Here is a 25,264-nt window from a genome sequence, read left to right on the forward strand (position 1 = left end):
GAATGGGTGCTGGGGCTTCGGTCGTTGCCCGCTGGTGGGCTCAGTGGTTGTGGCGCACTGGGCTTAGTTGCCCCGAGGCATGTGGAATCTTAGGTCCTGGACCAGGATTCGAACCTGTGTGCCCTACATTGTCAGGCAGATTCTTAAATTGCTGGATCACCAGGGAAGTCCCAGTCCCATTTATTAATGACCCATGTTGGCCCTTATTTATATTTCATTCTATTTAGTTTTCAACTTGTTAGGCTTGAGGTGATGCTTACATGTATCAGTGGAGACATTGTGTTACCTGCTGGACAGGTGATTCCGATGCGAAGGGTGAGGTTCTTGGTGAAACGAACATTGGAGGCATCGTCAGCATATAGATGGATCAATCTTCCTTGCTGTTTTTTTTATTAAAATATTTTTCCAGACTATTCTTAGAATTTCTTCTCACATGAAATTTAAAATCACGGTTGTCCAATTTTCTCCCATTCCTGCGCACCCCCAACCAAGTTCCCTTGGGATTTACATTACAAATTGTGCTAAATTTAGATGTAAGTTAAGGGGAGGGTTGATATTTTTATGATTTCAAATTTCCCTAGATGATATGAAATGGTTTTCCATTTGTTTGAATCCTTTACATGTTCTAATAAGATTTTACTATTTCTTCATACGGGTTCTGTAACTTTCTCATTTTATTCCTATGTAGTCACTATTGTGAATGCAATTTTCTTCCCCATTTCTATTCCTGGTTATTAATATGTAAAAATCAAATTGTTAAACATAATTTATTTTCTATCTTATGAACTCTGGTAGTTTTAAAAATAAAACCCGTATTTTATAAATCAAATGTGCAGATTGGCCAGTGTGCCGTTTCAATTGCTGAACCTCTGAAACAGTGTTGCATAACTAATTATTCAAATCTTTTTGTTGATGAGGATGGAAATTCATGTTGGATTTGAGCAGAATATTGTCTGTTGGTGACTGGTCTTTTAAAGTGTGGAGTTTCTGTTTTTGTTAAAAACCTTGGGATGAAGTTTTTTAAACTGGGCAGAAACCGGGGTTGCCAGTCTTGTCTGAGTTGAGCACCAGGGGGCGCCAGTTACACAGACTGAAATGTGGGCTGTGCGGCCTCCATCAGTGTCCCCAGTTGTCAGATGGCTTTTCAGCATCTTGATAAAATCGTGTGGAGTTTTTCACCTTTAATCTACTGTCTTAGAGATTATTTTTGTTAGACATTGAACACCTGGGTCAGGAAGATCCCCTGGAGGAGGAAATGGTAATCTGCTCCAGTATTCTTGCCTGGAAAATTCCACGGACAGGAGAGCTCGGCAGGCCACAGTTCATTAGGTCACAAAGAATTGGACACGACTGAGCACGCACACACACATATACCCACAAAAGGAAACTGTTTATAAAATATTTACAAGATAGGAAGAGTATGCAGTGTGTGTCCATCACCTGGTTTAAGAAAACAGTTTATTATTACTTTATAATCCCTGTGTGTTCCTCCTTTCCTCTTTCCTCCTTGCTCAGCGGTAGCTGAGAGAGGAACTGGCAGAAGGCTAGGGGTCTGCAAACTGAGGAAATCGGTTGCAAGTGTCAGACGTTTTTTATCCCTGTCTTAAGCAGCAGGAGGAAACAAACTACAAATGTCAGATTTTTTCCCTTCTCTATACAAAATTAAAAGGTTTCTTTTGAAATTCTGTGTTGCCATGATGACACCTGGTTCCACCTGAACTTAACTTTTCTCAAACCTTGAGCTAACCAACGCGGTTTTTCTTACGGAAATGTTTTTCTTAAGCTGTGTTAATGAACTATGTATTTACCTTAAACTCTTTCTTCAGGTCAGTTCTGCCTAAGACTTAGAACCGATAATGGCTCAACAAACCAGTATGTTTTACTCATAAAATTGTTCTCCTAACCTCTTTTAATGAAGCTATGTATATTTTTTTAATTAATTGATCTTTTATTGAAGGATAATTGCTTTACAGAAATTGGCTTGTTTTCTGTCAGACCTCAACATGAATCAGCCATAGGTATATATATGTCCCCCGCCTTTTGAAACTCCCTCCCATCTCCCTCCCCACCCCAGCCCTCTGACACAGAGGCCCTGTTTGAGTTTCCTGAACCATACAGCAAGTTCCCATTGGCTATCTATTTTACATATGGTAATGCAAGTTTCCATGTTATCTTTCTGTACATCTCACCCTCTCCTCCCCTCTCCTCATGTTCGTAAGTCTATTCTATGTTTCTCCATTGTTGCCCTGTAAATAAATTCTTCAGTACCATTTTTCTAGATTCCATATATATGCGTTAGAATACGGTATTTACTTTTCTCTTTCTGACTCACTTCACTCTGTATGATAGGTTCTAGGTTCATCCACCTCATTAGAACTGACTCAGATGCATTCCTTTTTATGGCTGAGTAATATTCCATTGTGTATATGTACCACCACTTCTTTATCCATTCATCTGTCGATGGACAACTAGGTTGCTTCCATGTTCTAGCTGTTGTAAATAGTGCTATATATATTTGCTTGGAAACCTGCCTTTCTTGAAGATTCATGTCAATTGTTTTATGGCCCAGGATGACTACCTTGTGCCAATGTTATCTCAAAATGTATGTTGTGAGTGAGGGGCCTGGTGGCACTCTGAGTTTTGAGACATTTCCTTTCTCTAATTAGCAGCCTGCTGATAGGTATATAACATACTGCAGAAGACTAGCAGGGGGCACTCCGTCTGCCCGCTTCTGATGTCTATGTCAGAAGCTTTCTCTGTCTTTTCAGTTCAGTCCAGTCTTGTCCGACTCTTTGCAACCCCTTGGACTGCAGCACACCAGGCTTCTCTGTCCATCACCAACTCCTGGAGCTTACTCAGACTCATCTCAGTGAGGCCATACAACCATCTCATCCTCTGTCGTCCCTTTTTCCTCCCACATTCAATTTTGCCAGCATCAGGGTCTTTTCCAAGGAGTCAGCTCTTCACATCAGATGGCCAAAATATTGGAGTTTCAGCTTCAGCATCAGTCCTTCCAATGAACACTCAGGACTGATTTCCTTTAGGATGGACTGGTTGGATCTCCTTGCTGGCCAAGAGTCTTCTCCAACACCACAGTTCAAAACCATCAGTTCTTTGGCACTCAGCTTTCTTTATAGCCCAGATCTCACATCCATACATGACTACTGGAAAAACCAAAGCTCTGACTGGATGGATCTTTGTTGGCAAAGTAATGTCTCTGCTTTTTAATATGCTGTCTAGGTTGGTCATAACTTTTCTTCCAAGGAGCAAGTGTCTTTTAATTTCATGGCTGCGGTCACCATCTTCAGTGATTTTTGAGCCCCCCAAAATAAAGTCTGTCACTGTTTCCATTGTTTCCCCATCTATTTGCCATGAAGTGATGAGACCAGATGCATGATCTTTGTTTTCTGAATGTTGAGCTTTAAGCCAACTTTTTCAGTCTCCTCTTTCACTTTCATCAAGAGGCTCTTTAGTTTTTCTTCGCTTTCTACCTTAAGGGTGGTGTCATCTGCATATCTGAGGTTATTGATATTTCCCCCAGCAATCTTGATTCCAGCTTGTGCTTCATCCAGCTGGACATTTTGCATGATGTACTCTGTATATAAATTAAATAAGCAGGGTGTCAATATACAGCCTTGACGTACTCCTTTCCCGATTTGGAATCAGCCTGTTGTTCCATGTCCAGTTCTAACTGTTGCTTCCTGACCTGCATACAGATTCTCCTGAGGCAGGTCAGGTGGTCTGGTATTCCCATCTCTTGAAGAATTTTCCATAGTTTGTTGTGATCCACACAGTCAGAGGCTTTGGCATAGTCAATAAAGCAGAAGTAGGTATTTTTCTGGAACTCTCTTGCTTTTTCAGTGATCCAACGGATGTTGGCAATTTGATCTGTAGTTCCTCTGCCTTTTCTAAATACAGCTTGAACATCTGGAAGTTCACAGTTCATGTACTGTTGAAGCCTTGGAGAATCCAACCCTTGGCTTGGAGAATTTTGAGCATTACTTTGCTAGCGTGTAAGATGAGTGCAATTGTGTGGTAGTTTGAACATTCTTTGGCATTGCCCTTCTTTGTGATTGGAATGAAAACTGACCTTTTCCAGTCCTGTGGCCACTGCTGAGTTTTCCATATTTGCTGGCATATTGAGTGTAGCACTTTCACAGCATCATCCTTTAGGATTTGAAATAGCTCCACTGGAATTACATCACCTTCACTAGCTTTGTTCATAGTGATGCTTCCTAAGGCCCACTTGATTTTGTATTCCAGGATGTCTGGCTCTAGGTGAGTGATCACACCATCATGGTTATCTGGGTCATGAAGATCTTTTTTATATAGTTTTTCTGTGTATTCTTGCCACCTCTTCTTAATATCTTCTGCTTCTGTTAGGTCCAAACCATTTCTGCCCTTTATTGTGCCCATCTTTGCATGAAATGTTCCTTTGGTATTATTGTGGAATCTGGAGTTGCAAAACACACCTCAAAGGACACTCAAAACAGTGGACTACAGTTTATTACGCCAGCGGGTCCAAGGGGTATCAGTTCCCAACAAGGACCCTGATGTTTTTGAGAGGTCCAGTTTTATACCCCCCACTACATGATTGGTTACATGTTAATAATCTTTTTGTTGTTATGACTGAGTTTTACAACAAGTAGGTGCTAGGAGAACAAACAATTAAGTTTAAAGGGGGGGAACAATGATTATACATCAAGGGGGGATGTTTCCATGGTTAATCTAACAGGGGCAGCCTGACCTCAACTACAGTCTCCATTTGCCAGCTGTAGGGAGGGAGGTCTCCAGGAGACCTGGTTTTCACTAGCAGCGGTTTCTTCACTCTTGGGCAGGGTTCAGGCCCAGTTCACATCCTGTCTTTAAGATGGATAAGAGGCTTCAGGATAGAGTATCGCCTGCTTTCCTCACACTGGCCCCAACAGTATCTCTGATTTTCTTGAAGAGAGCTCTAGTCTTTCCCATTCTGTTGTTTGCATTGATCTGTTTCTTTGCATTGATCACTGAGGAAGGCTTTCTTATCTCTCCTTGCTATTCTTCGGAACTCTGCATTCAAATAAATGGGTATGTCTTTCCTTTTCTCCTTTGCCTTTAGCTTCTTTTCTCTTCTCAGCTATTTGTAAGGGCTCTTTAGACAACCATTTTGCCTTTTTGCATTTCTTTTTCTTGGGATGGTCTTGATCACTGCCTCCTGTACAGTGTCACGAATCTCCATCCATAGCTCTTCAGGCACTGTCTCTTTTATACTTTAATGAACTTTATCACACAAAAGCTCTGAGCGATCAAGCCTTGTTAATGGCCCCCGACTGAATTCCGCTTCTCCAGAGGCCAAGAATCCCGGCATCTTGCACAGCTCAGCAACAACCTTTGGTAACCACAGTCCAAAATTCTATGCTTTTCTTTGCTCTTTTTATACTTCCACCACATTGGTTTGTATTTCTAAATACTTGTTTTGTTTTGCCTGTTTTTGAACTTAAATGGATATAGTGTTCTATTTACTGTTCTGCAGTTTGCTTTCTTTTCAATACTATGTTCCAGAAATTCATCCATGTTGTTGAGTGTAGCTATAATTTATTAATCTTCACTACTATGTAGTAGTGCTGAACATAGCAATGAAAACAAATCACATCTACCATGAAACATGAAAGTGCTAGTTGCTCAGTTGTGTCCGACTCTTTGCCACCCTCTGGACTGTAGTGCACCAGGCTCCTCTGTCCGGGAAATTGTCCAAGCAAGAATACTGGAGTGGATAGTCATTCCCTTCTCCAGGGGATCTTCCCGACCCAGGGATGGAACCTGAGTATCCTGCATTGCAGGCATACCACAGTTTTAAAAATCCATGTCTCTATGATTGACATTTGGGTTGTTTCTAGCTTTTTGCTATTACAGTACATTTGTGGACATTCGTGTTTATGTCTCCTGTTGCATGGATAATCCTTGGAGTACACATGCTCCATCATGGGCCATGCCCGGATCAAATTTACTAGGTAATGCTGATTTTTTTCAAGAAGCGATTGTATCAATTTACATGCCCATTGGCACCAAGTGCTTCATTCCTGTACTTCCTCACCTACCGTTGATATTGCTTCACCTACTCTTGATATTGCTAAACTTGACTTGTTTTTTTGCAGTTTGATGGGTGTGTAGTGTTATCTCATTATGGCTTAATTTGCATTTACCTGATTTCTAATGTGATTAAGCATCTTTTCGTGTCTGTTGACCATTTGGATTTCTTCTTTGGTAAACTGCTTAAGACTTTTGCTTATTTTTCTATTCTTCTGTCTTTTTATTGATTTATATTTTTGCATATTTTACATGCAGGTTATTTATAAGTTATATGTGTTGCAGAAATCTTCCATTATTTAGCATACTTTTTTTCCTTTTTATAGTCTTTTGATGAAAATGCTTAAATTTAACATAGACTAATTTATCAATCTTTTCTCTTTTATTGTTTGCATTTCTTGTAACTTGTTTAAGAAATCCTTTTCTATCCTGAGGTCATGAAGATATTGTTTTGTATTGTCTTCTACAATGTTTATAATTTTGTCTTTCACATGTTTAATTCATCTGAAATTGACTTTTGTATATGGTGTGAGGTAGAGCTCCAGTTCTTTCCTTCTTCCTGTTGTCCTTACACTCCTTATTGAAAAGTCTTAGCTTTCTCTGTTAATTGACAGCACAGTCTCTCTTGTATATCAAATATTCATGTATGAGTCTGTTTCTGGGTTTTTATTCACTTACGTTTGTTTTATCTCTAGGCCAGTACCTCTTTGCCAGTATCTCCAGGCCAGTGACTTAATTATTACAGTTATAAATAAGTTTTGATGTCTAGTAGAGCTAGTTGTACCGCCTTTTCTGCTTCAAGAATGTCTTGACTCTTCTTAGTCTTTTATAGTTCTATGTAAGTTTTAGAATCATTTTATCAAGGTTCATGAAAAAAGCTTATGGGGGTTTCATTGGAATTGATTGTATGTCATCAGTTTGAGAAAATTGATATCTTTGTAACTCTTTCAAACCAAGAAGATGGTATAACTCTCCATTAATTTAGATCTTTCTTTAGTGTCTTTCAAGAAAGTTTTGTAATTTTCCCTTTAAAAGTCTTATATGTCTTTTGTTATTGTGTATATACCTATGTATCCTAGGTATCTGATGATTTTTGATGCTATTGTAAATACTTTAAAAACTTCATTTCCTGGTAGTTTGTTGCTAGTGAATAAAAATGTAATTGATATTTATATATTGATTATTCTAATTTATCTTTAGATTCTTGTGGGTTTTCTATGATACATTATTTGGGAGCAATGATAATTTTGCTAGTTCTCATATGTTTTTATTTTTCTTGTCTTACTGTATTGACTAGGACTCCCAATACAGTGTTGAATGTAAAGGATAAAAATGGCTATCTTTTGTTTCCTGTCTCACAAAGAAAGCCTCTTCTCTTTTGGTAGTTTTGTCGTTAATCAGATTAAGGAAATTTCTTTTTATAACTATTTTTAAGTGTTTTTTTTCCCTTTTAAGGATCATGGATGCATGTTGAATTTTATCTCGTGTTCTCTGCATCTGTGGAGATGACCATTCAGTGTTCTTTAATTTGTTACTGTGGTTAATTTTTCACAGGTTAAACTAACTTTGCACTTCTGGAGTGATTGTAGGTTTTTTATATTGCTCAGTTCAGTTCAGTCACTCGGTCATGTCCAACTCTTTGTGACCCCATGCTAGATTTGTTAATATGTTGCTTTGAATTGTACCAGCCTGTGAATGACACTAGTTTGTAATTTTCCTTTCCTAGTTGGGCTTTGGCGACCAGATTTTACTAGTCTCAAGAAATGAGTTGGGGAACATCTGTCTGGGGATAGTTTCTGTAAGGTTGGTTATTCCTTGGTCAGCTGTGTCTGGAGTTTTGTGTGTTTAATGTGTAAGGCAGTTTTTTTTAACTGATTGAATTTTTTTTTAATGGTTATAATACTATTCAGGTTTTTCTAATTTTTGAGTCAGTTTTTATTTTTCTAGAATTTTGTCTCAATTTTCAAAGATACTGTTACAGAATTGTTCATAACACCCTTAAAATATCTGTAGCATCTCTCTGTCTTCTTTTCACTCCAAATGTTCTTTTTTGGGTTCATCCTTTACTGTCCTTGTCAGTAAACTTTGTCAGTTTTAGTTTTTCTAAGAATCAACTTCAACTTTCTTGGTCCTTTCTATTATGTTTATTTTCTCTTTCATTAAGTTCTGATCTTTATTTCCTAATTTGCCCTTTGGATTTATCCGAATGTTCATTTTCCTACTCAAATTGGATGTTTAGTTCATTATATTTTAGCCTTTGTTCTTTTATAACCTGAGCTCTTAGGCTACAAATTTCCCTCTAAGTACAGCTTTATCTGTGTCCTTTAAGTTTAGATATATAATATTTTATAATTTCTAATTGTATTTTCAGATTTTTGTTTTCTTCTTTGACCCATGAGTTATTTAAAAGTGTATTACTTAATGTTCAAACATGGTTCTTTTTTCAAATTATCTTTTTGTTATTTATTTGAACTGTTTTCATTGTGATCTGAGAGTGTGGTCTGTATACCAGTCCTTTGAAACTTGCTGAGGCTTTACAACTGGTCCACGTGTGTGGCTAGTATTCATAAATATTCTGTGTGCATTTCAGAAATAAGTATTTTGCATTTATGTGTGATTCCCTGTATGTGCCCATTATACCAAGCTGTTAATTGTGTTTTGAACCAGCACTGATATCTTTGTCTGAGACCTCATTACTGGGCAAGATGTGTTGAAGTCTTTGTGATTTGTCTAGTTCTCCTTTTTGATTGTGTCCATTTTACTTTATTTTGATATAATTAGATGCCTATGAGTTTTAGAACTTTGAATTTTACTTTTTATTATTATAAAGTGGGTATTTTATTTTCTAAAAGTTTACGTCTATTAATATTTTTTGCCTTAAGGTCTACCTTGTCGTTATATTTTAGGTGTTTACTTGTAAATAGCATACAGCTGAATTTTGTTTTTATTTTGATATTTTTTGTTCTTACCAGAGCACTTAAGTTACTTAAATTTTGTGTAATTATTATGCATTTGTTATTCACTTATTTTCATCTTCTTATTTGTAATTATTTTTAAAATTTATTTTAATTGGAGGATAATTACAATATTGTGATGGTTTTTGCCATACATCAACATGAATCAGCCACAGGTATACATGTTTCCCCCCATACTGAATCCCCCCCACCAGCTTCCTCCCCACCCTATCCCTCCAGACTGACCTAGAGCACTGGCTTTGGGTGCGCTGCCTCATGCATCCAACTTGTATTGGTCATGTTTTACATATGGTAGTATAAATGTTTCAGTGCTATTCTCTCAAATTATCCCACCCTCACCTTCTCCCACTGTGTCCAAAAGTCTCTTCTTTACATCTGTGTCTCCTTTGCTGCCATGCATGTAGGATCATTGTTAGTCTTTATAAAATTCCATATATATATGTGTTAATATACAGTATTTGTCTTTCTCTTTCTGACTTACTTCACTCTGTATAATAGGCTCCAGTTTTATCCACCTCGTTAGGACTGACTCAAGTGCATTCCTTTTTATAGCTGAGTAATATTCCGTTGTGTATATGTACCACAACTTCATTATCCATTCATCTTCTGACAGACATCTAGGTTGCTTCCACGTCCTAGGGCTGCAGTGAACATTGTAAATAGTGCTGCAGTGAACATTGAGGTACATGTGTATCTTTCATTTCTGGTTTCCTCGGGTAGGAAATACGGTGGGTCGTATGGCAGTTCTATTTCCAGTTTTTTAAGGAATCTCCACACTGTTCTCCATAATGGCTGTGCCAGTTTGCATGCCCACCAGTAGTGTAAGAGTGTTCCCTTTTCTCCACCCCCTCTCCAGCATTTATTGTTGGTAGACTTTTTGATGATGGGCATTCTAACCAGCATAAGATGATATCTCATTGTGGTTTTGATTTGCATTTCTGTAATAATGAGCGATGTTGAGCATCTTTTCATGTGTTTATTAGCCATCTGAATGTCTTCTTTAGAGAAATGTCTGTCCACTTTTTGGTTGGGTTGTTCGTTTTTCTGGTATTGAGCTGCTTATATATTTTGGAGATATTATTTTCTCCCATCCTGAAGGCTGTCTTTTTACCTTGTAGTTTCCTTCATTGTACAAAAGCTTTTAAGTTTAATTAGGTCTCATTTGTTTATTTTTGTTTTTATTTCCAGTACTTTGAGAAGTGGGTCATAGACGCTCTTGCTGTGATTTATGTCGGAGAGTGTTCTATGTTTTCCTTTAAGAGTTTTGTAGTTTCTGGGGTCTTGTATTTAGGTCTTTAATCCATTTTGAGTTTATTTTTGTGTATGGTGTTAAAAAGTATTCTAATTTCATTCTTTTGAGTGTAGTTGACCAGTTTTTCCAGCACCACTTGTTGAGGAGACTGTTTTCGCCATTGTATATTTTTGCCTCCTTTGTCAAAGATAAGGTGTCCATAGATGCATGGATTTATCTCTAGACGTTCTATTTTGTTCCATTGATCTATATTTCTGTCTTTATGCCAGTACCATACTGTCCTGATGACTGTAGCTTTGTAGTATAGTCTGAAGTCAGGAAGGTTGATTCCTCCAGTTCCATTCTTCAAGATTACTTTGGCTATTCGAGGTCTTTTGTGTTTCCATACAAATTGTGAAATTATTTCTTCTAGTTCTGTGAAAAATGCCATTGGTAGTTAGATAGGGATGCATTGAATGTATAGATTGCTTTAGCTAGTATACTCATTTTCACTATATTGATTCTTCCAATCCACAAACATGGTATATTTCTCCATATATTTGTGTCATCTTTGATTTCTTCCATCAGTGTTTTATAGTTTTCTACATACAGGTCTTTTGTTTCTTTAGGTAAATTTATTCCTGAGTATTTTATTCTTTGCATTGCAATGGTGAATTGGATTGTTTCCTTAATTTCTCTTTCTTATTTTTCATTGTTCGTGTATAGGAATGCAAGGAATTTCTGTGTATTAATTTCATACCCTGCAACTTTACCATATTCATGGTTTTTCCACCTTATCTACATTTCTTTTTCCTCTTCTTTCCTTTCAATTAACTGAAAATTTCTTCCCCACATACAGTGTTCTTCCTGTATTTTAGAAATGTAATATTCCTATTTTTCTATATGTTTTACATAGTACTTAACTCATCAAAGTCTAACTCTATAAGCCATTTTATATTGCTTTAATAAGATATTTTGTTAATGTCTTTATTTTGCTTTGGTTCCTGAAATATATTTTCACTGGGAATACTAACATTTTCTCCTCTACTTTGGAGCAGTCACTTCACTGTTTTCTGGCTTTCTTTGGTGGTCAGAAGAAGTAAACTCTCTGATCAGTGCTCGTTGAGAGTATCCCCCACCCAGATTTGGGTCCTTTTAAAATCTTGTTTTAATCGTCTTGCAATTTCACTATATTTTATTTAGCTGTGGATGTCTTTTTATTTATTCTGACTGGGATTTGCTGGAATTGACTCTGTATTGTATATTGGTGTTTCTTGTTAAAAAGTTGATCTTTTTAGTCGTTAACAGAGTGCTTCTGTTCCATTTTGATTAGACATACATGGGACGTTTTCTCTTTATCCTCCATGTCTCATGTTTTTCACCTCTTTGTGCATCTGTGCTGTTTTCTGGATAGTTTCCACAGATTGCACTTCCATGTCATTAATATTCTCTTTGTGTGTAGTCTCCTATAAATTTATTCATTATCTTTAGTAATTTTAAAAAATTTTTGTAAGTTCTCTGTTAAGTATTTTTGAATGCTTTTAACTTCATTTTCAAGCCACCTGTTACTAGAAATACATTAAACATGTTTATTTTATACTGTGTCTTGTTAATTTCACTATACTGAGGAGTTTTGTTATGTCTGATTCTGCTGTTATTTTTGTAGGCCATTGCTTATGCCTATTTGTGGTTGTATTTCCCTGTGTGTTTGGAGATGTTAATACTGTGAGCTGCTCATTTTCCTTGCAGTTTTATGTCTGGGGTTCCATAAGGCCTGGAATGAAGGAGAGAGCCTCTAGAGAGGATTTGCTTCTCTCCTGTGACTGAGGACATTGCCATTGTGGGACCATGCTGTATTCTCTACTAGAAGTTTCCTTGGACCATCCTGATAACATTTGGGCTGTGAAGCCAATTGAGAGTCTACTCCTGATTATACATCCCTAGATTCTTTTTCCTGCTTTGCTTACGACTGACCTTTAAGACAAGCAATTTTCCTTGCTTTCGTTGATCAGAAATTATTGATTCCCCATCATATTGAAAGTGTAGCCCTATGGGGGCCCAGCTTGAGGAAGAGTATTCCCTACTGGATGCTCTATATCAGGCAGGTCCTTTGAGGCAGTGAAAACAGGCTCAGTGGCGTCAGTAGCTGGCTGAGAAGCAGGCTTCAGAGCTCTGATCTCCCGATTTCCACACCCGCTTAATTCTTGGCAGGAGGATTCCTTATACTTCTTCTAGCTCATGGATGCATTTAAGATGTTTTAAAGTTTTACCCAGCATGTCTAGTTTTCCACAAAGGATTATCCAGGCACCTAGTCTACCATCCAGAAGGAGAAGTCCTTCTTGAACTGGTTGGTATAATGAATGACTTACAACTAAAAACTTTAACGATTTTGCCCCATTCCTGCATTTCTGTGTAAAACCAGCTTGGGCATGTGCTTACGAATTTGGAGTATCAGTTTTTTGTATGTAGCTAGCTTTTACGTATGTTGGAGAAGGAGCTGGCAGCCCATCCAGTGTTCTTGCCTGGATAATCCCGTGGACAGAGGAGCCTGGTGGGCTCCAGTCCATGGGGTCTCAAGAATCAGACACGACTGAGTGACTAAACCACCACCACCAGCTTTTATGTGCTGTTGACATTTGGACACATGAAGACTCTGTTCTTAAAGTCCATTCCCTCTCCTAGCAGATCCTCCTCCCCTGCCTCCTGGTCAAGCCATCCTGGGGTTGCCTCATCCCTGCCCTTCTCTCCAGTGAGAGCTGCCCCTCCAGCAGCTTGGCCAGGACTCACTGGTGCCTGCCTCCCCACAGATGGAAAGGAAGGTGCTGTGTGTGGTTGCCAGTCTTGGATCCCACAGCACTGGGGTGTTGTGACAGATGACTGGCACCTGGTTCTACCCTCGTGGCACCCTGCCTGACTCCCTCCTCTCACCTGGAAATGCCGGCAGTGGGAGCACCACCCACTGGGCCAGACCAGCCACTCTTGGTTGGGTCCCAAGAGCTAGTGATCCAAGTTGCTTGGCAACCTGGGGCAACAAAGTGTCCCAGGTAATGGTTGTTGAGCAGCCCTAGAACTCACCAGGGCCAGTGTTCCTGTGGAGAGTGGTGAGGGCCTTGCCTTGGCCCCAGGCCAAATGGCGACTGTCTGCTGGGTGCCGCGTCAGTCCTCCGCAGCCTTCCTCCCCAGACCTTGTCCCACCAGGGCTTCTGCCCCCTTGCCCCATCCAGGCCAACGCTCCTCCCCTGGGCCACCTGTGGGCTGTCCCCTGCTCTCCTGTGTCGGCCTTGTTTCACCCAGTCGTGGACAGATGCAGGGACAGGGCCATGGAAAACTCCAAATCCAAGGTTATTTTTATTACTGGTCAGAAGGTGCTCACTCACAAACAGTTCTGCAAAGAGGAACATTGAACAACTCTGCCACAGTCTGTGTGGGGCCGCCTGCCCACCCTCTAGTGGGCACCCTAAGGCATTTCATATGTTGGTGTTTTCACTTTTGTATTTTTATAAAAACAGAACCAGTGCTGGAGTAGAAAGTAAAACCCTGTGATGAATTTTCAGGATCAAACCAAAGTGTGAAAGGTTGGAATAGGAGTTCTGAGGGGCTGGGACAGTGGCCACAGGGGTCCAGTCCCATCACCCCCCCTCGGTTGGCAGAAGCCACTGGGAGGGGGTTTGAGGAGAGGGTGGGGCATCACTGAGAGAAAGGCCAAACTCAGACAGGAGCAGCCTGTCTTCATTATTTTTTCACTTCTATATACCATAGAAATTTAAGCAAAATAGCTATTTTATATATATTTATATCTCATATATATAAACCAGGCAAATAAAGAGTTCAGGGGTGCTGACATGGGGTACCCCAGAGGCGGGACGCTGGGTTCTCGGGTGCCCAGGCCACCAGCCCAGGCTGGGCCGAGGCTTGGTTCTTATTGCTGACTTGGGTATGGTTCTGTGGCGGGAGCACCTGCAGGTCCGCCAGGCCCCTCGGGGCTGGGGAGCAGCCCAGGTGGCTGGGGTCCACAGGGGCGTTTGTCCTCAGACCCACATGGCGGCCCCTCAGGGCCCCTTCCCAACTGTGGGTGGGGCTGCAGCTCCAGAGACTTGTGCTCTCCTGGTTCCCTTCTCTGGGGGTCCTGGGCTTCTGGGGGGCCGGCAGCTCGGAGACAAAGGGCCTTGCTGTTTGAGCTGCAGGGTGCTCCTGACTCTAAAGGGTCTGGCTTCCTGATATCTTACAGAGAAGGGGCTCTTGCCAGGACACTCGTGTGGCAAGAAAGCACACTGAGCAAGTTGCCCACCAAGTGCTGTACTGAAAGTGTTCATTAAACATCTCGGCTGAAAAGAAATGGGAGGGAACTTTTTCTAAAAAACTCGGAAGTGGCTCCCTGGGAGGGGCCGGTTCCTCCCTGGGGGGCTGGTGACTGAGGCAGCCCAGGGCCTGGACCAGCCTGCCTGAGTTGTGGAAACGAGCTGGGGGCCCCAGGGGGCCCCAGTCAGTGATGAAGGGGGGTGGGCGACCCGGGGCACCTGGGGGCTTGAGAGAACCCGGGTCAGCACTTCCTCCTTCCAAGTTGAGAGCCCCAAAAAAGTGTTATTAAAAAACAGAAGGGAAAGGTGGGGTGGGCGGGCCACTGAGTGCTGAATTGAGTGCATTAGACGGGAGGTGGAGCAGGCTCTGCAGGCGCCTGTATTTGCGGGAGGGCGTGGTGCTCAGAAGATGTTGGGGCACAGGTGCCAGTCCTGCTTTTCCTTGGCCTCCCAGTAGCCGCCCTTGTACACGCAGGCCATCTCCCCGGTCAGCGGGTCCAGCTTCTTCTCGAACCACAGTGGCACATACACTTCGGCCTCCTTCTCTGCTGGGCGGCACGGCGGGGGGCGGGGGTGGGCGATGCGTGCACCCGGGAAAGCCACTCCCTGTCTCCCTCCCCGCTGCTGGGATGCCCCCGCCTCTCCCACACCCCTTCCTGCCCCCAGCTCCTCCCAGCCCCTGGGAGACCCCGTGGCCTCTCCCGCCGGCCGCTCTCCCCGCGGCTCACCTTCGTCCACCCCGCAGCCGCGGGAGCAGGCCTCCAGCCGCCGGCGCCGGTTGACGCGCTGCTTCTCCTCCAGCCGCTGCTTCTCCGTGTTGGCCTCGTCCCAGTGGCCCTTCTCCATGAGCCGCTGGTCCGGCCGCAGGCGGCTGTCTGTGGGCGCCACCCCCTCCTCGTGCTCGTTGAGAGTCAGGGCCAGTTCGGAGAAGTAGTACATGTTCTCCGCGTTGTCCCTGCGGGGTCCCGTGGGAGGAGCAGTCAGGACATACTCGGTCACCTCTGCTTCCCCTCCTGTGTGTCCACCCGCTGAACCCCCAGACGCAGCCTGGCGGCCACCTCACCCCTTCCTCCCTGCATCTTGCAGGCTCCACCGACCTGCATCTGTTCTGCTACCTTACACTTCTCTGGGAACTTGCCCCTTTCATCTAATTTTTCATGTTATCTGCCTGAAGTGTTTTATAATGTCACACCTCCTTTAATGTGTGTGTGAAAGCATGTCCTATGCTGCTTTTTTGAAGCCTTAAAAGAAGTAGCACGTACTGCTGCTTTTTTGGACCTCAGGCGTTTTGGATTAGTCTGATACTTGGCACATTGGTCCTTACATGGCCTGCTTGTATTAATGCAACCTTCCCACCTAACCAAAAAGTAGGATCCTACAAGATCTACATGTAACCGTAGGGAAGACTCACCAGTCCACTCCCTTCTCTGGTAGCCACTTCTCCTGGGTTTATCAGTCCTTTGCTTTCCTTTTAGTACAATTTTATTGCATCTTTGTGTAGCCTTAAGTGTGTATGTATGTCTCTTATGTATTTTAGTCACTTGTTTTTAAGTATAAAAAGAATGTCATGATATATATAACCTTCTGGGACTTGCTTTTTTAGACTTAATATTACTAAGATTTAACTATATCGTATGTTGCTGTTCATTTGTTTCATCTACTGTAAATACTGCACTATGTGAATATACTGGTTACTCATCCTATAAATTTGGGTTGTTTCAGTTGTTTCCAAGTTTTTGCTTTGGAGTAATCTTACGCATGTTTCTTGTTATACACTTACAGGAATTCTCTTGAGTACCTAAAAGTGGGATTTCTGGGCTGCAGAGTTTGTGATGTCCTTCTTTAGGAGGTAAGGTCACACTGCTTTCCATCATGGTCCTACCAGCTCACACTCCCACCAGTGATGTATAAGAGATACTGTGGATCCACATCTTCAACACTTGATATCACCAGACTTTTCATTTTTTTCAAATCAAACGATGGTAAAACTGCATATCTCATATGGTTTTGATTTGCATTTCCCTGATTACTAATGATGTTGATAATATTCATATGATGACTGGCCATGTTTCTTTTTCTGCGAAATTCTTGTTAATGACCCTTGCACTTGCCTTGCACATTTTTTTGCTTTATTAGTTAGGAGTTTTTAAGCTTTTTATTATTTAGTTTCGGCTGTGCTGGGTCTTGGCCGCTCTAGGTGCGGCAAGCAGGGGCCGCTCTCCAGGTGCGGGGCTTCTCACTGCCTCGGTTTCTCTGGCTGTGGAGCACAGCTGCTGGGCGCCGGAGCACAGGCTCAGCAGTTGTCGTGCACGGACTTGGTTGCATGTCCGGGATCTTCCCAGACCAGGGATTGAACCCATGTCTCCTGCATTGGTGGGAGGATTCTTTACCACTGACTCACCAGGGAAGCCCTAGGTAGATCATCTTTATGTATTCTTTTTTAAATTATTATTTTTAATTGGAGTAGAATACGTACGTATTCTTAATACTAATTGTCAGGTGTATATATTGTGATTACTTTCTCCAAGTTTATTGTCTTTTCACTTTCTTTAAATCATCTTTTAATGAGCAAATTTCTTTTAATGAACAAAAGTTTAATTGAATACATCAGTGTTATTGTCTTACTTAATATGTAGTTCCTTAAGTTTTAGAAGATACTCATCTATATTTTCTACTGAGAGTTTAACTGACTGTTTAACAGTTAAGTCAGACTTAATACTTATTCTGAGTCCTTTATTTGGAGCTGACTTTTGTTACAATGTGAGGGAGAGAGTCACTTAATCTTTTTCTGTACGGATAACCATTTTCTCTAGATCCTTTTAGTGGATGGTGCCATCTTTCCACGGATAGGATAATGCCACCTTTGTTATGGAGCCAAGATACATACATATCCAGGGTGCTGTTTCCAGGCTCACTATTCTGTTAAACTACAGCTTCAAAATAAGTCCTGGGGTTAGGACTTAGGGCAAGTCCTCTTTTTTCTGGTCTTCTTTAGAAATATCCTGGCCCTTTATTCTTTAATATAAATTTGAAAATCATAATATCAAGTTCCATGAATAGTTCAGTATTGGGATTTTGCTTATTTGCTGACTCTGTGTGTGCTAAGTCACTGAAGTTGTATCTGACTGTTTGTGCTGGCGTGGACTGTGGCCCGCTAGGCCTCTCTGTCCGTGGGATTCTCCAGGCAAGGGTGGTGAGGTTGCCATGCCCTCCTCCAGGGTATCTTCCCAAGTCAGGGATTGAACCCATGTCTCTCGTGTCTCCTGCATTGGCATGTGGGTTCTTTACCACTGAACCACCGGGAAAATCACTATTGGGATTTTGTTTGATTTACTGACTCTTTAGATCATGACATTTTTATAAATATTTAGTCTTTCTACCCGTGAACATGGTATCTTTCTCCATTCATTAAGCTCTTTCTTGATATCTCAGCAGAGTTTTATGCTTTTCTCTATAGAGGTCTTACAAATATTGTAAAATTTACCACAAGGTCCTTGATATTCTCTGATATGATAATTGGCGTCTTCTCTTAAATTGTACTTTCAGGTTGTCTTCTTTTAGTGTGTAGAAATGCAACTGACTTTTGCATGTTAATCTTATGTTGAGGCACATAAGATGCTTTTTCTGTATCTGTTTAGATCAGTTAATGTAACAAATTTATTTATGGGTTTTCTAGTATAAAATCATCCTTGTGTACCCAGGATAAACCCAAAATATGATTGCAGAATGTTTTTGTTTTGTTTTGTTTTGAATACTGTTGGATTTTCTGATGTGTCATTTTGGGATTGTGCTTATCCACGAGTGAAAAAGGGTTTATTATTGTGTTCCTACTGCTCTTTTATCCTAATTTGTTACTAGCTATCTATATTTGCCTCACAGTATAATAAAATATTTCTTCTTTTTTCTATGGTCTGGAAGATTTTGTGTAAAATTGGGATATTTATTTATTTCTTGAAAACTTGGTAGAATTCACCAAGTGACTCGGGCTTTGTGTTTGCCCTGTAGGAATTTTTTAACCATAGCTTCAGTATCTTTACTTGTAGGACTGTTCATGCTTTTTTATTTCTAGACTCAGTTCTACAAGAAAAATTGTATTTAGAAAAAATATATTTTCTAAAAATTTTTCTTTCCAGTCTGAATTTTAATGATCTCTCTATACTTTAAATATAATAAGCATAATGAAACATTAATAATACGTATTTCTATATTCTCTTGATCAGTCTTGCCAGTAGTTTTCTGTTTATTTTTTCCCTCAAAGATCTACTTTTTAAACTTTATTTTACTTCTACTATATTTTGTTTTTTCTTCCAGTGTGTATGTTGAACTTTCCCTAATTTCTTAGAATGAGAGAGACTTTATAAGCTTATATACCTATTTAAGGCAAAAATTTCCTTTCAAGCACTGCCTTTGGTACATCCAGCCAGTTTTGTTTTTTTTCCTCAGAAGCATTTAAAACTTCCCATTCTAATTTATTATTTTCCCCATGAGTTACTTAGCAACTTAAATTTTTTTTCCAAATATGTGGGGACTTTTTGACATATTGTGTATAACTTTTTATTTGTCTTATCACAGATTGTGGTCTGTGTGCCACCCTCTGTACATTTGTTGAGGCTTTCTTTTTAGTGCACAATTGATTTTTGCATAAGTTCTGTGTATGTTTGAGAAAAAGCATGTTGTCTCTTGTAGCCATAACTATATGTATATCCTGTGGCTTTTTGCTCTCCACTTTGCTGGGTTTTGTTTCCCCACTTAACTCTCAACAAGTGAGAGGAGTGTATTGAAATCTCTGTCTCCACTGTGGTTTGATCCAAATGGATCGATCCATTTCCCCCTTTCCTGTCAGTATGTACTTTGTGTATTTTTGAGGCCCTTTCACTACATGCATACTGTCTGTATCATGCATACTGTTTATATCTTCTCAAAGAACTCAATCTTTTATCATGTAGCGACTCTTCCATTCCTGATAATGCTCTTGCCTGTTTTTACCTGATAATAACACAGCTGTTATAGTTTTTTTGGTTAGTGTTTATCTTTTACTTTCAGTCTTTGCCCATCTTCATACTTTGGACCTTTCTTAGAAGGTGCACGCATCTGGATTTTTAAAAATTCAGCCAGTATTTTGCTTTGTAACTAGTATTTCATCTATATATTATGCTTTCTGTGTTAACTGTTTTTATTTGCCTTTCTTTTTAAAAAAATATTTTAAGTGATTTAAAAATCTTCTGTCGGTCTCTGCCTTCACATCCCTTGGTGTCCTTTGTCTCCCCAAAGCCCATCGTGTTAACATCATCTACACTCTTTAATTCTGGATTATTGTGGGAATATTTTCTCTTTTTTTCTTTGGTCTTAGTAATTACTTCCACACACACAATCTTTTACTTCATGTAATGTACTATAGCACCTTCTGGATTTTTCCCTCCCACTTTTAAAGTTAATGTCCAATACGGTTTTCTTTGTGGGTTTTTGTGTGCCAGAACTTTTGGGGCTGTTCACCTGAGAATTTTTTTTTTTTAATCACAGCCTCATATTTGAATGATAGCTCGACTGGACAAAAACTTTCACCTTCTAATTTCATTCCCATCATTACTTTGAAAATATTACTCCAACATTGGCTGTTAAAAAAATCTGATGTCAATTTGATTTTTCATTCTCTACTGAAATCTTCTCTATTGGGAAGCTATTAGAATTTTCTCCTTGGTATTCTTAGTTTTCATTATAGTGTGATCTAGGCAGAAGTTTTTCTTTATTTTTTGTTTCTGGAATGCTAATGGGCCCTTTAAACCCAAGGTCTTTCATGTCTTCATTTTTATACGGGGAAATTTATCTCCATTATTTCTTTCAACTATTTCTCTCTTCTTTCTATTTTTCTTTTTCTTCCTTTCCTTCTGGGATTCCAAGTAAGCATTAATTTCGTGGTTAATCTAGGAATTACAATATACATAGTTGACATAATCAGAAGTTAGTGTGCATCTTGAACCTCCTCTTGGGTAGCAGAAGGGCCTTTGAAAATTTTCCTTCCCGTTAATCCTTTCCTGGGCTTCCCCGGTGACTCAGAGGGTAAAGAATTTGCCTGCAATGAGAAAGACCTGGGTTCGATCACTGGGTTGTAGCAGAAGGGCCTTTGAAAATTTTCCTTCCCGTTAATCCTTTCCTGGGCTTCCCCAGTGGCTCAGAGGGTAAAGAATTTGCCTGCAATGAGAAAGACCTGGGTTCGATCACTGGGTTGGGAAGATTCCACTGGAGAAGGGAACAGCTACCCACTCCAGTATTCTGACCTGGAGAATTTCATGGACTGAGGAGTGCAGTTGTATTTAATGTTTAGATTTTGAATTTCATAAGAGGTTCTTATTTCTTCACTGGTCACGTAGGTTTTGTTCCTCATTTCACACATCTTGGTTTTTCCATCTGGGAGTTCTGTCCTTTAGTACAGGTCTGCTGGTGGCAAAAGGAGTTGTTTGAAAATGCCTGTTTCGACTTCAGTCTGTAAAGATATTCTTGCCATGTGTGCAACTAATTCTAATCTGGCAGTGAGTCTTTCTGCACATGGAAGATTTCATTTGACTGTTTTCAAGTTTCTGTGACATTGCCAATGAGGAGATGTCTGTCTGTCTACTGTTCCTTGGAAAGTAAAGTCTTTCAAAAATCCAGCTACTTAATATTTTCTCTGATCTGGTTTCAACATTTCATTGTATAGATTTAGATGTGGAAAATTCTCTGCTGCTTTCTCCTCTGCTGGTCTCTTTCTTCTGGACTCTGACCTGCCTGCTGGACCCTGCTCTCAAACTCAACGTGCACTGCAGACTCCAGGCCCCAGGGGTGTCCGTGGGGCTGCTCCCGGGACTCACTCTGGGTCCCCAGGTGGCCAGCCTTCTCACTCTAGCTTCTTGTCTTTTTCAGGGTTTCTCTCTTTATCTGAAGTTTTTGATTATTTCTTCTGACTTGTAGCCAGTCAGTGGGTTCACTCTATTAAACCTTCCTGTGGAGTTCTCAATTTCAGTTACTTTAACTTTCTTTTGTAGAATCTGTTTGCTCCTCTATGGAATCAGCTCTGCCAGTTTTTATAGTTTCCTGCACTTCCTTTCATGTTTGTGTTCATGCCTTGGACTGTGGGGACCTGTTGGATCAGACTGTTCAGAGTCTCCGTGTAGGACCGGCTGCTGCCTGTCACAGACTGTGTCACGCCTGACTCCAGCGGGGTGTCTGCCCCTCACACGGGGACAGAGCCCTCCCCACGCTGCTGCGTGCTTCCTGTCCGGCCGGGCGGGTCGCCCCCGCACCGTCCGCGGCCCGCTCACCTCCTCGTGCTCCCCCTCTCCTGCCCGCTCTTCGCCCCACAGCCCCACTCACGGCAGCGGGTACTTCTTCCACAGCAGCTTGGCTGGCAGCGTCTGGTACACGGTTTTCTGCTTCCCGTCTGAGCTGGGGCTGCTGGGGCTGCTCTGCACGATCTTAGCGCACTCCATCTGTTCGTCCCAGGAGCCTGACAGCACGTAGTGGGCCTTGCCCTGGCTGTCACTCACCACTCCTGTCACCTGTGGGCATTGGCAGGGCCGGTGTGGGCACGTGCCCCGCTCCGGGGTCCCCCCAGACTCGGAGAGGTGGCCGTGCTTACCTTCCGGGCCACCTCTTTGGAGAAATAGCTGTAGGGCAGGAACTTCAGCTGACACCGGTCTTTTGTCTTGTGGTTCACAATCTCAATGTCCCCTGTCTGGAGACGGAGGGGGTGGTCAGTGTTGATACCTGCCTGGGCCAATGGCTCCCCGCCGGGGCACCCCCTGACCTGGTCAATCCAGAGCTTGCCCACGATGATGTTATGCACAGTCGAGGTGCTTTTCCTCCACACGTAGTGATTCCCACTGGCCTGGAATTCTAAGTGGATAGCACCTGGAACCCAGACACAGGGTCAGAGGTCATAGCCTGCCATGCTGGGTCCCAGCCAACCTGCCCCACCCACCCATGATCCTGGGGTCCTGAGGACCAGAAGCAGTATTCGTACAGGCTGGGGACAGGGCGCAGGCCAGGGAGGGATCCAGGAGGCCTGTGGGGGGGCTCGCGTTACCCTCGGAGGCCCCAGGCTCTGCCCACCCTCCCCCTCCCCCAGCATGTCTTCTGCCCCTGCTCACCTAGCGGCATGATGGAGAGGTATTTCCCCCGGAACTTGCTGGCGATGGTGATCTCCTGCCAGAGGCTCCAGCCGTGCCTGGAGAAGACGTAGTGCGCGGCGGACGGCGGGTGGTGGCTCACCTGAGACCAGGCCCACGGGTCATGAGCGTCTGTGGACCCGGCCCAGGCCCCTCCCCAGCCAGCTGAGGGCAGCGCCCCGTGCCCAGTGTGAAGGGCCCTGTGGCCGTGGGAGTCACAGATGCCCAGGGGGCCCTGGACCCCCAGAAAGGAGAGCCACACAGCAAGAGTGGGGCAGCCTGGGTGGGTGGAGGCAGGGCGGGCGCCCCACCCCCATGGGCCTGAGCCAGGGGCCTGGGGGTCTCCACACCTTAACCTGACTTGGGCTGTGGGGCGGGGTGGCAATGGGGTGAATAAAGTGAGTGTGACGGGCTCTAGGGGGCCTGCGGGCCACTCTCCAGTCACGCTGCACCTTGCCTGCAGAGGCGTCGTCTGCTGCGCCGCGCCGAGGCCGCCCCCAGCCAGCCCGGCTCCTGCCCAGCCCGATGGTGGTGCCACCTGCTCGGCCCGCCGGGCACCTCTGCCCCGTCCTCTCCCGCACCGGGCACCCCGACCATGTCTTGCTGAGGACACCACATCCACTGCATCAGCGTTCCTGCACCCGGTCCTTCTCATCTCTGTGGCTCCTGGTCTCAGGGTTGGGGTGAAGCCCCTCCTTGTGGCCACCCGGAGCGGCAGCTGTGGGCTCAGCCCTCCCCTAGAAGCTCCTGACACTCCCCACAGCGGTACCCCCTTCCTTCCACAGCCCGGACCTGCCAGCCGCCCCTGGGTGATGAGTGAGCTGCCAGGGCCCCCTCTGGAGCCCACCCCCACAAACTCAGGACGTGACCCCGCGCCCTGGAGCTCTGCTCGGCCTCCTCCTCGGGCAGATGGCCCCGTCCGTCCGGCGCTCACACCAAATGCCGGGCCTTTCTTCTCACGCTCCTCCTCTAATCCTTAGCAAATCCTGGCTTTTCTTTAAAACAGCATCCAGAGCCCCCCTGCCTCCAGCCCCCTGCTCCACTCTTACCGCTGCACTGTCCCCATGGCAGTGCAGGGGGGGTTCCCCATAAAATGGCCTCCTCTTCCTCCAGTGATGCCTCCACAGAGAAAAGCCAGAGGCCTCCTGCCGCCCCGCTCCCCTCTGTGTGCCCTCAGCGGCTGTCTCTCCCCCAGTCTGTCAGCCAAGCTGCTCCCAGACCACCCCCTTCCTAAAAGAGCCAGAACCATCCACTCACAGAGTATCTATCCCCGCCCCGGCCCGAGACCCCTCAGCGTGAGCACCTCTTGGTTCATCGTGGGTTCGGATCAGCTCCGTTCAGCTCAGGAACCCTGGTCATCACCGCTGCCTTCCCCAGCCCCCTCCTCACGCCACCCCTCCGGAAGGCGCGTCTGCCCGACCTCTGACCTCCCCTGGTCAGGCTTTCCACAGGCCGAGCTCGCCTTGGAAACCAGCCACCGGACTGCAGTGTCGGCGTCCTGAGCTCATTCCTGGGCCCGCGGCAGTGGCCCACACAGAGGAGACCTCAGCGGCAGCCCGACCCGGTCTGTTCTGACTGCCTTGTCCCCCTAGCATGCGGTGCGGCACCGCTGGAACCACCCTTCTGCAGACGAGGGTGCCAGGGTGGGGCCTGGGGCTCCTCACCCCCAGCCTCCGCCATCGCTGACCCCAGCCCACGGGGGGCAGGCCTGCAGCTCAGCGGAGACCCCAGCAGCTCTAGGCCCCCTGGCTCCCTGACGGCACCCTGCAGAGGCCCCTGCCCACTGCTCCTGGCCGCAAGGGGCATCCTCCCCCCAGCGCTCCTCCCACGCGGTCCCCCGTCCCTGGAAGCCTGCTCCATGGGTACCCCGAACCTGCCCCCGACGGGAGACCCAGCTGCCTGACCTGACCTCAGCCTGATGGCCCCCGGGGTCAGTCCGTGTCCCGTTGGTCTGACCCTGACCCCCCGCCCAGCTAGAGCGGCGTGGGCCTCACCTGCTCGCAGAGGGAGCGCAGGCCCATGTCCTCGAGCCGATCCAGCTCGAAGGTCTCGCCCAGCATGGGGTTGAAGGGCTTGGCGATGCGGTGCACGGTGGTGGAGTAGGAGGACACGGAGAAGGCGGCCACGAGGCACATCTGCTCCGCCGCGCTGCCGCAGCGCGCCGCCTTATCCAGCAGCTGGTGGTACTCCAGGTCCTCCGTCAGCCGCTGCAGCATGGACAGGGGCTCGTTGAAGTTCACCTGTGGCGGGCGTGGGGTCAGTCCGGGTCTGCACGGGCCGTCCACCGCTCCCAGCACAGACCTGGGGTCGTCCCCGCAGCCTTGCTCCGCTCCGCTCCAGGGACGTCACTGGGAGGCCCCCTGCCGCCCTGCCTCCCCACGCCCCGCCTCCATTTTCTCCAAGTCCTCACCACGGTCCGCCCTGCGGCCCTGGCAGACCTGTCAGGTTACCTTCAGTCTCCCCTCCCAGGATGGAGGCGCCGCGGCAGTGACTCCTAGGAGTCAGGGACCGAGCGAGTGAGTGAGTGGACGACGGGGGTCCACCTTGTGTTC

The 25,264-nt window shown here is 44.1% G+C and overlaps 1 protein-coding gene across 5 annotated transcripts in view; it reads right to left on the reverse strand.

Moving 5' to 3' along the window:
• Positions 1-13,602: 13,602 nt before the first annotated feature.
• Positions 13,603-25,264, reverse strand: part of OSBP2 (oxysterol binding protein 2) — a 120,310-nt gene continuing 108,648 nt past the window's right edge. For all 5 annotated transcript variants that reach the window (XM_043436411.1, XM_043436419.1, XM_043436435.1 and 2 more), the window contains 7 exons: positions 24,707-24,952; positions 22,695-22,815; positions 22,352-22,455; positions 22,184-22,279; positions 21,919-22,103; positions 15,300-15,526; positions 13,603-15,116 (listed from right to left, as the gene is read on the reverse strand). In XM_043436411.1, the coding sequence (XP_043292346.1) occupies positions 14,974-15,116; positions 15,300-15,526; positions 21,919-22,103; positions 22,184-22,279; positions 22,352-22,455; positions 22,695-22,815; positions 24,707-24,952 (1,122 nt within the window). In that variant the 3' untranslated portion in view covers positions 13,603-14,973. The remainder of the gene's footprint in view (positions 15,117-15,299; positions 15,527-21,918; positions 22,104-22,183; positions 22,280-22,351; positions 22,456-22,694; positions 22,816-24,706; positions 24,953-25,264) is intronic.

The sequence above is a fragment of the Cervus canadensis genome, chromosome 1, assembly GCF_019320065.1.
Source record: "Cervus canadensis isolate Bull #8, Minnesota chromosome 1, ASM1932006v1, whole genome shotgun sequence".
Lineage (NCBI taxonomy): Eukaryota > Metazoa > Chordata > Mammalia > Artiodactyla > Cervidae > Cervus > Cervus canadensis.